The 13973-nt window shown below is 41.1% G+C and overlaps 1 protein-coding gene across 1 annotated transcript in view; it reads right to left on the bottom strand.

Annotated features, from left to right (window-relative positions):
• LOC139376614 (mucin-2-like) overlaps positions 1-13973 on the bottom strand; it is an 84226-nt gene that overhangs the window by 16319 nt on the left and 53934 nt on the right. The window contains exons 27-40 of the mRNA XM_071119397.1: positions 12269-12425; positions 11978-12106; positions 11584-11734; positions 11231-11274; positions 7843-10488; positions 7475-7737; positions 7029-7200; positions 6348-6592; positions 4000-4183; positions 3219-3429; positions 2701-2879; positions 2360-2429; positions 1743-1885; positions 1622-1653 (exon numbers count right to left, since the gene is read on the bottom strand). Coding sequence (XP_070975498.1) covers positions 1622-1653; positions 1743-1885; positions 2360-2429; positions 2701-2879; positions 3219-3429; positions 4000-4183; positions 6348-6592; positions 7029-7200; positions 7475-7737; positions 7843-10488; positions 11231-11274; positions 11584-11734; positions 11978-12106; positions 12269-12425 — 4626 coding nt within the window. The remainder of the gene's footprint in view (positions 1-1621; positions 1654-1742; positions 1886-2359; positions 2430-2700; positions 2880-3218; positions 3430-3999; positions 4184-6347; positions 6593-7028; positions 7201-7474; positions 7738-7842; positions 10489-11230; positions 11275-11583; positions 11735-11977; positions 12107-12268; positions 12426-13973) is intronic.

Here is a 13973-nt window from a genome sequence, read left to right on the forward strand (position 1 = left end):
TAGTTGGTAAACCAGGCAAGGCAATCATTTGAGAAACCAAGGCTGTCGAGTCTGCCAATAAGAATGTTGTGATTGACAGAGTCGAAAGCCTTGGCCAGGTCAATGAATACGGCTGCACAGTAATGTCTCTTATCAATAGCGGTTATGATGTCGTTTAGAACCTTGAGCGTGGCTGAGGTGCACCCATGACCAGCTCTGAAACCAGATTGCATGGCGGAGAAGGTATGGTGGGATTCGAAATGGTCGGTGATCTGTTTGTTAACTTGGCTTTCGAAGACCTTAGAAAGACAGGGTAGGATATAGATAGATCTGTAGCAGTTTGGGTCTAGAGTGTCACCCCCTTTGAAGACGGGGATGACCGCGGCAGCTTTCCAATCTTTGGGAATCTCAGACGATGCGAAAGAGAGATTGAACAGGCTTGTAATAGGGGTTGCAACAATTTCGGCAGATAATTTTAGAAAGAGAGGGTCCAGATTGTCTAGCCCGGCTGATTTGTAGGGGTCCAGATTTTGCAGCTCTTTCAGAACATCAGCTATCTGGATTTGGGTGAATGAGAAATGGTGGGGGCTTTGACGGGTTGCTGTGGAGGGTGCCGGGCAGTTGACCGGGGTAGGAGTAGCCATGTGGAAAGCATGGCCAGCCGTAGAGAAATTCTTATTGAAGATCTCAATTATAGTGGATTTAACAGTGGTGACAGTGTTTCAATGTTTCCTAGCCTCAGAGCAGTGGGCAGCTGGGAGGAGGTGCTCTTATTCTCCATGGACTTTACAGTGTCCCAGAACTTTTTTGAGTTAGCACTACAGGATGCAAATTTCTGTTTGAAAAAGCTTGCCTTAGCTTTTCTAACTGCTTGTGTATATTTGTTCCTAACTTCACTGAGAAGTTGCATAGCACGGGGGCTATTTGATGCTCATGCAGAACACCACAGGATGTTTTTGTGCTGGTCAAGGGCAGACAGGTCTGGAGTGAACCAAGGACTATATCTATTCCTAGTTCTACATTTTTTGAGAGCGACATGCTTATTTAAGATGGTGAGGAAGGCACTTTTAAAGAATAGCCAGGCATCATCTACTGACGGGATGAGGTCAATGTCATTCCAGGATACCCCGGCCAGGTCGATTACAAAGGCCTGCTCGCATAAGTGTTTCAGGGAGCGTTTGACAGTGATGAGGGGTGGACGTTTGGTCGCAGACCCATTACGGATGCAGGCAATGAGGCAGTGATCGCTGAGATCTTGATTGAAAACAGCAGAGGTGTATTTGGAGGGCGAATTAGTTAGGATGACATCTATGAGGGTGCCCGTGTTTACTGATTTGGGGTTGAACCTGGTAGGTTCATTGATAATTTGTGTGAGATTGATGGCATCAAGCTTAGTTTGTACGATGGCCGGGGTGTTAAGCATGTCCCAGTTTAGGTGACCTTTGTAGCACGAGCTCAGAAGATAGATGGGGGGGCAATCAATTCACATATGGTATCGAGGGCACAGCTGGGGGCAGAGGGAGGTCTTGTTTCTGGAAAGGTAAATGTTTAGAAGTAGGAGCTCAAATTGAGCTTAATGTGAAGTGAGCTGTTGAACCATTTCTTCTGACAGATTAATTGTGGTATACATCCACATTATTACCTGTTTGGGTTTTCCATCAGGTCCTGTGCATCCTTGAAGGGAAAATAAGATCTTACGTCATACATGCTGGTACTTTGAGACACAATGAAACAATGTATTCCTCAAACTGACACATCCTTACCACAGTCATGAACACAGGTGTCAGAGAATGTGTTGAACAAGATGGTACCCTCAGGGCAGAAACAGCCCTCCATGAATGAGTCACATACAATGTCACGGGTCATTTGTGCTCCCTGACATGAATGCACATATTTTTCATTGTATCTATGATAAGAAAAATCTATTAATTACAGACTAGAAACTTTGGCATAGACTGGAAACCTTTAAGAATGCATGTCCATTAGGTAGTGGTGTAAAATAATGAGATGGGAATGAGATGCGATGGGAATGAGACGAGATGGGAATGAAATGGGAATGAGATGAGATGAGAATGAGATGAGATGAGATGGGAATGAGAAGGGAATGAAATGGGAATGAGATGAGATGGGAATGACATGAGCTGGGAATGAGCTGGGAATGAGCTGGGAATGAGATGAGATGGGAATGAAATGGGAATGAGATGGGAATGAGATGAGAATGAGATGAGATGGGAATGAGTTGAGATGGGAATGAGTTGAGATGGGAATGAGTTGAGATGGGAATGAGTTGAGATGAGATGAGAATGAGATGAGATGGGAATGAGATGAGATGGGAATGAGATGAGATGGGAATGAGATGAGATGGGAATGAGATGGATACCTTGAATTGCATGTTGGCTGGATAGTAGAGCCACATGCCTTATAAACTTTGGTCTTAGGGCATGTCAGTTCTGTAATATGGTCCAGATGGAATGAAAGACAAAACAGTAAGTACACAATTTGTAAATGCAGGTTGTCAAAATACAAATAATTAATGTAAATCGTAAAGGTATTAGAATTATTTAAAATCGTATTAACAGCTATCCTGCATCTGAAATTGGATCCTATTCCCTACTTAGATCACTACTTATGGCCGGAGCCTGGTCAAAAGCAGTGCACTATGTAGGGAATAGGATCCCATTGGGGACACAGGTCTTATTGGATATGAAAGTCCTTCCTTACCACATTTTCCATTAGTTGATTTCCTCCAGTCGATACAGACTCCAGCTGCTGCACACCTCACGGCGTAGGCTTCCAGGCTGGAGCAGCCGACTGAGATATTTGGCATGTGGCAGACATCAAACTTACAGGCCTCGAAGAAGGGTTGTTGTGGGATAACGTCATGGCATTGCTTAAAGACCCTTCCAAAATAAAGAACCCATTTAAGTTATTATATAGGTCTAACCCAAAAGGGGCTATAACATGTCAAAACCTATCACTTACAAATATTGATTACTCTATGCCTTACACGCTAAATTATTTGTGAAGCATCTATGAAGTTCCTATGAGTATGACATATTTTATACGGCATAAACAGTCTGTAAGATACTTTTGGTTCTAAGTTTTGGAACAACAACCCATGCCTTTAACGGAGAGTTGACAGACTTGTATGTATACAGTGTCATAGCAACCTCAATCAGATTCCCTTGTCTTTGTAATATGGCTGTCTCTTTGTGTTATTACAAGGTTACACGTCTTACGGGCTAAGTATGATGTCACAGATTGATGTCTTTCCTGACGGGCAGGTTGGAGGCGTAGGGGTAGGTGTGGTAGGTGGGTTAGTGGGTTGCCATTCACAGTAGGGTTTTTTAACATCAGGAATCTTCCATTCATGAGCCATCCCAGGACATGATGGGTCAATCTGTCCATTCGGTAATCTGCAATCGTTTTTCCTGATATTGTCACAGGTACCTTTATAAAGGTACAATAAATATGGGAATGAGAGAAAACACAAGTTATTTTATGTCAGAAACAGCTGCTCATAACTTTAAGGCTACCTACAGTATATTTTAATTGGTTTTTCTATCATTGTAACTGTACAGTGAACTCTTTAATGCCATAGAAATGCAAAAACACACAACAAAATGACATTAAATCACTGCAACAAATGTTCCGTTTACTCACAGAGTACTACAAGCTGTTCATCTGATTCATACTTAGTGTTTTTTTGCCTATATAATGTGTGCATCCCAAATGGGACCCTATTCCCCCTGGTTAAAAGGAGTGAACAACAATGGGACCCTATTCCTCCTGGTTAAAAGGAGTGCACTACAATGGGACCCTATTCCCCCTGGTTAAAATGAGTGCAATACAATGGGACCATATTCCCCCTGGTTAAAAGGAGTGCACTACAATGGGACCCTATTCCTCCTAGTTAAAAGGAGTGCACTACATTGGGACCCTATCCCCCCTGGTTAAAAGGAGTCCACTACATTGGGAACAGTGTGCCATTTGGGATGCAGGCAAAGCCTACATACTTACCACACTGCCCCTCTGTGTTGTTGTAGAATAGGGAGTTTGGCAGGGTTACACTGAACATAAGGGACTTAAACATCACTGTTGCTTTAATGGCAGGTATCTTCAACAGTAACTCCACCCCAGTGCTGGTGATCATGAGGTCTTCATTAGAAAAGGTTGGGAAGATCTGATTTCCATTGATGTAAACCTTGTGAATGATAAGGAAAAACATTACATTACGAATGAGAATAGAGAACAGAATAACATTACAATAATGTAGATAAGATATGAACAGTTTCCAGAACTAAATTAAGTCACAAGAAGAGTTGGTAGTCTGTTAATAATTTGTCAATATAATGAAATTCTTTGAAATGTCATGGGAATGTTTCAGATACCTTGATGATGGTTTTGAGTTAATGTGATGGCATCATCAAAGTGGTTAACCAATATGTAATGTTGCTAAATAACTATTTGTAACTACTGTAGTGTAGTACTGCAAATTACATTTGTTGTAGTCGGCAAGATCAGATATCCCTATTAATCAATACCCCCACGTTACAAAAAGTAAATAAGTAAATAATAGATTTCAAAATATGAAGCTAGATTATTTTAAGTCTTAAAGTGGTATGATAATGTACAGTGCCTTGCGAAAGTATTCGGCCCCCTTGAACTTTGCGACCTTTTTCCACATTTCAGGCTTCAAACATAAAGATATAAAACTGTATTTTTTTGTGAAGAATCAACAACAAGTGGGACACAATCATGAAGTGGAACGACATTTATTGGATATTTCAAACTTTTTTTAACAAATCAAAAACTGAAAAATTGGGCGTGCAAAATTATTCAGCCCCCTTAAGTTAATACTTTGTAGCGCCACCTTTTTCTGCGATTACAGCTGTAAGTCGCTTGGGGTATGTCTCTATCAGTTTTGCACATCGAGAGACTGACATTTTTTCCCATTCCTCCTTGCAAAACAGCTCGAGCTCAGTGAGGTTGGATGGAGAGCATTTGTGAACAGCAGTTTTCAGTTCTTTCCACAGATTCTCGATTGGATTCAGGTCTGGACTTTGACTTGGCCATTCTAACACCTGGATATGTTTATTTTTGAACCATTCCATTGTAGATTTTGCTTTATGTTGTGGATCATTGTCTTGTCGGAAGACAAATCTCCGTCCCAGTCTCAGGTCTTTTGCAGTCTCCATCAGGTTTTCTTCCAGAATGGTCCTGTATTTGGCTCCATCCATCTTCCCATCAATTTTAACCATCTTCCCTGTCCCTGCTGAAGAAAAGCAGGCCCAAACCATGATGCTGCTACCACCATGTTTGACAGTGGGGATGGTGTGTTCAGCTGTGTTGCTTTTACGCCAAACATAACGTTTTGCATTGTTGCCAAAAAGTTCAATTTTGGTTTCATCTTCTTCCACATGTTTGGTGTGTCTCCCAGGTGGCTTGTGGCAAACTTTAAACAACACTTTTTATGGATATCTTTAAGAAATGGCTTTCTTCTTGCCACTCTTCCATAAAGGCCAGATTTGTGCAATATACGAATGATTGTTGTCCTATGGACAGAGTCTCCCACCTCAGCTGTAGATCTCTGCAGTTCATCCAGAGTGATCATGGGCCTCTTGGCTGCATCTCTGATCAGTCTTCTCCTTGTATGAGCTGAAAGTTTAGAGGGACGGCCAGGTCTTGGTAGATTTGCAGTGGTCTGATACTCCTTCCATTTCAATATTATCACTTGCACAGTGCTCCTTGGGATGTTTAAAGCTTGGGAAATATTTTTGTATCCAAATCCGGCTTTAAACTTCTTCACAACAGTATCTCGGACCTGCCTGGTGTGTTCCTTGTTCTTCATGATGCTCTCTGCGCTTTTAACGGACCTCTGAGACTATCACAGTGCAGATGCATTTATACGGAGACTTGATTACACACAGGTGGATTGTATTTATCATCATTAGTCATTTAGGTCAACATTGGATCATTCAGAGATCCTCACTGAACTTCTGGAGAGAGTTTGCTGCACTGAAAGTAAAGGGGCTGAATAATTTTGCACGCCCAATTTTTCAGTTTTTGATTTGTTAAAAAAGTTTGAAATATCCAATAAATGTCGTTCCACTTCATGATTGTGTCCCACTTGTTGTTGATTCTTCACAAAAAAATACAGTTTTATATCTTTATGTTTGAAGCCTGAAATGTGGCAAAAGGTCGCAAAGTTCAAGGGGGCCGAATACTTTCGCAAGGCACTGTATATCTCAAATAATGTCTATTTCAAAAAATGTCTGTATCAAATAATGTCTATCTCAAATCATTTCTATCTCAAAGTGCACTTTTTTAAAGTGTATAAATGTGAACAATAGCACAGTTACAATTACCATATTTGTTGTCACGTTTAATCTCTTCGGAGTAAGAACGATTTTGTAGGACTTGTAATTGACAATCAGAGACTGAGGGCAGGTCGCATGTCCAGACGGATCGCAGTTATAGTTGTCGATGATGACACTGAAGTTCTGTCGAGGAACTATTTCTTTCATCAAAACGTAGGTGCAGTTTTCCTGAAAACTGTAATATTGGCCATCAAATGTGACGTAATGAGGGTCTCCCCATCCGTAGCATATACCTGAGGGATAGAAGGTAACAAATAGATAGATCACTCATCAATACAAGAGTTTAAAGTCCTACTCCAGTCTCCTTTTCACCTCATTTAACACATATACCTGAGGGATAGAAGGTAACAAATAGATAGATCACTCATCAATACAAGAGTTTAAAGTCCTACTCCAATATTCCCCCCCACTTCTAAAACCAAAGTTGCGCCACTGGATCAGACCAACTCCTTGAAGTTTGCAGTTGTGTCAAAAAAAAACGATTTTGTTCAAAACATTTTGTATTTCTTTACTTTATATTTTCTTTAGTATGTGAACTTTACTTTATTTATACTTGGGATATCACTTTCAACAGGAAAAGTTAAAAAATCACTGGAGGACGTCTTTAAAACAAGTAAACTTGGAGTAATAAGTATTTGTAGATAATAAAAAAAAACGTTTTGAACTTACATTCACATTCGTAGTGATAGCAGCAACCTGATTCGTCATAGAGTTTCACTGGTGGGTATCCATTTTCACACACAGGCTTTTCTACAGACTCACAGACCACAAACGTTGTGGTTATTACACCCCTGTGGCAAGTCTGAGTAGTGCAGTTGTCTGTCTTCCAAGTCTCACCATCCTAAAGTTGAAAATGTATGTTTTAGTCCTGAAAGTAAACACACTACGTACTACACAACACTATAAACTACACAACACTATGAACTACACAACACTATGAACTACACAACACTATGAACTACACAACACTATGAACTACACAGCACTGTGAACTACACAACACTGTGAACTACACAACACTATGAACTACACAACACTATGAACTACACAACACTATGAACTACACACACTATGAACTAAGAAACACAATAATTATGTTTATTTTATTTCATTACCTTTCTTGGTGGAAAGACATATTCACAGCCCGTGTAAGGTGTAGTCGGGGACAATGTAGATGTTGTAGAATGTGTAGCTTCTGTTGTTGTTGAGACAGTGCTGACTGTAGTTGAGACAGTGCTGACTGTAGTTGAGACAGTGCTGACTGTAGCTGGGGTCGTAGAGGGACATGGTCTGGCTTGTTTCTCAACAACACAACTTGAGTTACAGTAGGAGGTAAAACACCAGCCTGCCCCATCAGTCTCATTATATATCAAGGAACCTAAACATAAACATAATATTAGTAATGAATAGATATTAAATGAAGTGTAGGAATGCAATATGTAGTCAGAATTTATCATTTTAATGAAGGAAACTTATCACTTACCAGCAGGGAAATTTAGATTTTTGTATGTGCAAAAACATAATGTGGTAGGATTTGTGGTTGGGGTGGTGGTAGAGGGTGTTGGGTTAGTGATATGGGTTGTTGTTGGGGTAGTGGTATGGGTTGTTGTTGGGGTGGTGGTAGGGGTTGTTGGGTTAGTGATATGGGTTGTTGTTGGGGTAGTGGTATGGGTTGTTGTTGGGGTGGTGGTAGGGGTTGTTGGGTTAGTGATATGGGTTGTTGTTGGGGTAGTGGTAGAGGGTGTTGGGTTAGTGATATGGGTTGTTGTTGGAGTAGTGGTAGAGGGTGTTGGGTTAGTGATATGGGTTGTTGTTGGGGTAGTGATATGGGTTGTTGTTGGAGAGGTGGTAGGGGTTGTTGTTGGGGTAGTGGTATGGGTTGTTGTTGGGGTGGTGGTAGGGGTTGTTGTTGGGGTAGTGGTATGGGTTGTTGTTGGTGTAGTGGTAGGAGTTGTTGTTGGTGTAGTGGTAGGAGTTGTTGTTGGGGTAGAGGTAGGAGTTGTTGTTGGGGTAGAGGTAGGAGTTGTTGTTGGGGTAGTGGTAGGAGATGTTGTTGGGGTAGAGGTAGGAGTTGTTGTCGGGGTAGTGGTAGGAGTTGTTGTTGGGGTAGAGTTAGGAGTTGTTGTCGGGGTAGTGGTAGGAGTTGTTGTTGGGGTAGAGTTAGGAGTTGTTGTTGGGGTAGAGGTAGGAGTGGTTGTTGAAGCAGCTGAAGTAGTTGTTGGGGTAGTGGTAGGAGTTGTTGTTGGGGTAGTGGTAGGAGTTGTTGTTGGGGTAGTGGTAGTAGTTGTTGTTGAAGCAGCTGAAGTAGTTGTTGGGGTATTGGTAGGAGTTGTTGTTGGGGGAGTGGTAGGATTTGTTGTTGGGGTAGTGGTAGGAGTTGTTGTTGGGGTAGTGGTAGGATTTGTTGTTGGGGTAGTGGTAGGAGTGGTTGTTGAAGTAGCTGTAGTAGTTGTTGGGGTAGTGGTAGGAGTTGTTGTTGGAGTAGTGGTAGGACTAGTTGTTGGGGTAGTGGTAGGAGATGTTGTTGGGGTAGAGGTAGGAGTTGTTGTTGGGGTAGTGGTAGGAGTTGTTGTTGGGGTAGAGTTAGGAGTTGTTGTTGGGGTAGAGGTAGGAGTGGTTGTTGAAGCAGCTGAAGTAGTTGTTGGGGTAGAGGTATGAGTTGTTGTTGGGGTAGTGGTAGGAGTTGTTGGGGTAGAGTTAGGAGTTGTTGTTTGGGTAGAGGTAGGAGTGGTTGTTGAAGCAGCTGAAGTAGTTATTGGGGTAGTGGTAGGAGTTGTTGTTGGGGGAGTGGTAGGATTTGTTGTTGGGGTAGTGGTAGGAGTTGTTGTTGGGGTAGTGGTAGTAGTTGTTGTTGAAGCAGCTGAAGTAGTTGTTGGAGTATAGGTAGGAGTTGTTGTTGGGGTAGTGGTAGGATTTGTTGTTGGGGTAGTGGTAGGAGTAGTTGTTGGGGTAGTGGTAGGATTTGTTGTTGGGGTAGTGGTAGGAGTTGTTGTTGGGGTAGTGGTAGGTTTAGTTGTTGAAGTAGTTGCAGTAGTTGTTGGGGTAGTGGTAGGAGTTGATGTTGGGGTAGTGGTAGGAGTTGATGTTGGGGTAGTGGTAGGAGTTGATGTTGGGGTAGTGGTAGGAGTTGATGTTGGGGTAGTGGTAGGAGTTGATGTTGGGGTAGTGGTAGGAGTTGATGTTGGGGTAGTGGTAGGTTTTGATGTTGGGGTAGTGGTAGATTTTGATTTTGGGGTAGTGGTAGCAGTTGTTGTTGTAATGGTTGTTGTTGTTCTTGTTGTTGGGGTAGTTGTTGTTGTTGGACTTTCTGTTGTTGTTGTTGTTGTTCGGGTAGTTGATGATGTTGTAATGGTTGTTGTGGGCCTTTCTGAGGTGGTAGTTGTCCCATTGCTACAAACATCAACAACATCAACACAACATCTGACTCTGATCTCATAGTTGTAGCACATTGGTGGGATGCCTTGATCCTTGTTGTGGCATATCAGTCCAACTGAGGGATTGCATTCAACATTTTGACCTAGTTCGGCCAAAGGAACATAGATGTTGTCTTTGGCTCTGCATTCTACATCCTTAGCTTGGCTACAAATATCTATACCAGATTTCCTTATATTTTCTATGGTTTCATAATCTCCTCCTTCTGGTCCAACAGAGGGATAGTATTTGCTAATCCAGTCTGACCATTCACAGACAGTGTTGGTCAGGCAGTGTGGAGTAGTAGTGGGTAAAGTGGGTGTTGGTGAAGTAGGGGTTGTTGTGGGGGTAGTGGAAGGGGTTGTTGTCAGTGTAATGGTTGTTGTGGGGGTAGTTGTAGGGGTTGTGAAGGTGGTAGGGGTTGTTGTGGGGGTAGCAGTAGGGGTTGTTGTTGGGGTAGTGGTAGGGGTTGTGGTTGTGGTTGGGGTAGTGGCAGGAGTTGAGAAAACAAATGTGGTCGGTGCTTGAGTGGATATCTGTGTTGTTGTAACACTTGGTGTAGTTGTTGGAGTTGGGGTGCTGGGACAGGGGTTCATAATCCGGACAATGGTTCCGTTCTCTTTGCAGGTGGCAGTAATACAGGTCCCATCACCGTCAGATGTGTGATATATGGTCGCTCCATACGGGTATGTTCTGCCGTCGTATAAACAATAGCAAGCTGCAATAGTGTTTTCACAGAGAACACAAGTTATTATCACGTAATCATCTTGTCATGTTACCTTCTTGGTAATAATTCAGGCTTATGTTTCAGTTATTATCATGTAATCATCTTGTCATGTTACCTTCTTGGTAATAATGTAGGCTAATGTTTCAGTTATTATCACGTAATCATCTTGTCATGTTACCTTCTTGGTAATAATGTAGGCTTATGTTTCAGTTATTATCATGTAATCATCTTGTCATGTTACCTTCTTGGTAATAATGTAGGCTAATGTTTCAGTTATTATCATGTAATCATCTTGTCATGTTACCTTCTTGGTAATAATGTAGGCTTATGTTTCAGTTATTATCATGCAATCATCTTGTCATGTTACCTTCTTGGTAATAATGTAGGCTTATGTTTCAGTTATTATCATGCAATCATCTTGTCATGTTACCTTCTTGGTAATAATGTAGGCTTATGTTTCAGTTATTATCATGTAATCATCTTGTCATGTTACCTTCTTGGTAATAATGTAGGCTTATGTTTCAGTTATTATCATGCAATCATCTTGTCATGTTACCTTCTTGGTAATAATGTAGGCTTATGTTTCAGTTATTATCATGCAATCATCTTGTCATGTTACCTTCTTGGTAATAATGTAGGCTTATGTTTCAGTTATTATCATGTAATCATCTTGTCATGTTACTTCTTGGTAATAATGTAGGCTAATGTTTCAGTTTGTAGTGGTTTCACTTACCTTGGACATCATAGCTGCATCTGACCTCAGTTGATGAGCAACGACTTGAAAAATAAAGAAGGAGGTTACAGTACCTTTCAAAGTCGAATAAGATATTAAGAGCTATTTGTAATGAAGTACAAAACAATGTTACATGTTATATTCACAATAAGGTATTAACAGGTCAAATCACAATCTTTGAAAATCAAAATCAATTGAATGGTAGGTAAACCTCTTTGTAGGTGGACTATTTACATTGCCTTATCTGACCAGAAATACAGGCTACCTTAAGGCTTATACCAAACGGTATTAAACCCTATGTAATGTAAATACAGTATCTTTGTATTTATCAAAATGTTGATCTGAAAACATACCATGTCTGACAGTTCTCCTTAGAAGGTATAACCTCTCCATCATTGTAATGAGTTCCATCTCCATCGTAGCAACCACAGTCCTTCTTAGTGACACACTTCATGGTACTTTCTTCCAAATAAGGCTGGGCCGAAGGACATTTTGGATAGCAACCTTTAAGATAAAAACAGTCAATTTAATCCAGGACACCTGCACAGATTAGATCATCCTCATGGTATCTAGTTTTAACACCAAAGCTGTAATGGATATGATGTTTCAATATTTGTATTTAGTTTTCAGTACAGATGAACAAGGGAGGGGGAGGCATTACATATTTTATACTGTACTTTTGTTTAACAACTTGGAATGTAAATTGTAAATCAAACGGCCAAGCTGTTATGAAGGGCTCTTAGTTACCTTCCAGTGCAGGGATCTGACTGGAGCATGTTCCTGAGGGATTCTTGCAGGTCTTCATACAGGGGTATCCACACGGATTATAATGCCACTCACACTCACCAATAGGGTTGTAGAAATCACAGAACAGAGCTGGTGAAATTAAAACATGTCACATTTTAACTGAACCAGGGTCCTAAAAGAGGATTGATTGAACAGTTACACATTCAAATCATAAATTGGTATTTTGTCCCGATAGCTAAACAATCCCACCTATCCATCAATCAATTGTCCCACTCAAAGCAAATGACTCACGGCAGATATCTGGTGTTCTCCACTTGATACAAGCCCCTGCCTCGTTACAGGCCTGGGCGTAGGCTGCTACAGCTGTACAGAAACACTCGCAGTCTCCCCCAGTGTCACAGGCACACGAGTCCCTCACACAGGCATCATGGAATGGCGTGGGGTCCACCTTTTAGGAAGATGCATTAAGCCATCATTTATTTATTCAATGCATTGCCCAGCTTGTTGAAGAGACTACAGATTAATTATTGACTATGATTATTATTGGCTTGGATGGTTGACTTTTAGTTTCTGTTATCTGTTTAGTATTACTTTTGTTGTTGTCTTTTATGGTGACTGTGTGGACATTCACATGATTATTGACAAACCAATTTTATTGGAAAGATTGCAATTTTTCCATCATGCAACTCTGCTTGTCATTGTGTGACCTTATTGGAAACCTGTTAGCCCAAGACTTGTGCTACAAAATGAATGTTCGTTATAAATTCCTCCATATGATTGTTATTATGACCCTGAAGCTGTGAGGTAAATGAACTCTTGTTGAAGCCTTAACCTCTTGTACTTATGCACTTCCACTTTGGCTGCGTTTTCACGGGCAGTTCAATTCAGATCGTTTACCAATTATTTTCATATTTAATACCTATCTGATCTTGTCCTTAATGTGTAAACAGCAAACAAAAAACACATGGAATCTGATGTTTTGAGCTCTGATCTATACCACTTCCATATGTGGATCTCAATCCTGATTCAAACCCAATTCTCCATGCGGTCTCTGCCTGGACGCTCAGATCTGATGTTTTTGCTCTAAAGTGGGTTGTTTCATGCACATGACCTGCCATTACCATGACAACCTGCCATTACCATGACAACCACCCCAAAATGTGATGGACAGGAAATTATCATTGCATCTGTGGTGCTACTTCAGAGCCTACAACAGTGTGAATGAACAAATCTGATATGGAAAACGACTAGCAGACAGTCAGAAAAAAAGACTGCGTTTACACAGGCAGTTCGATCTTTTACCAATTATTTTCATATTTAATGTCTATCTGACTTTGTGTGGACAGTCAGAAAAAAAGATTGACTATAAAAAGAAAATCAGATTTAGGTTGTTAGGAATTGTAAATACAGCCTTTAAGACCTAGATTCAATCCGTGTTACAGCGCGACTGAGCCAACAAATGCAGAGTTTACCATGAATGTGGTCTCCACGAACACGGAAATATAGCTTTTTAAAGGTGGATAGCCCGAAAAGGGAATCTAGCCCTTTTAGAGTTGAGCCCTCAGTCTCCTGACTCACAACTCAAGTCCATATTTATATTACAGATTAACTTTTCTACGACCTGTACTGCAGTAACGTGCAGAGAGGTCAGTGGCTGGGTAAGAACAGGTTATTTTCAAAGCCAGATTTACTCACAAATAAACCTTGATGAAGGTCAAGTTCCCCATTCAACAAATAGCTCCAACATCCAGAGCGATTTAGGCTATTAATCCTTAAGCGTTTATTGATACACCTGTGCGTCGATCTAAGTAACATCATAAATCCTTCTCACAAGCTGTCAATTTAAGCTAGAGATATCAGGTTTTTTGCACGGACTGCTTCTCAATCCATCACATCCGCCATGTCGGCCTTCTGCATCTGCGGTGAACAGTGGCTGAGTTATAGACCACAAGACGTCCCGAAAATCTGTCTTTTCACAGAAACGTCTGTTGCGCCT

The sequence above is a fragment of the Oncorhynchus clarkii genome, chromosome 2 (genome assembly GCF_045791955.1).
Source record: "Oncorhynchus clarkii lewisi isolate Uvic-CL-2024 chromosome 2, UVic_Ocla_1.0, whole genome shotgun sequence".
Classification (NCBI taxonomy): domain Eukaryota; kingdom Metazoa; phylum Chordata; class Actinopteri; order Salmoniformes; family Salmonidae; genus Oncorhynchus; species Oncorhynchus clarkii.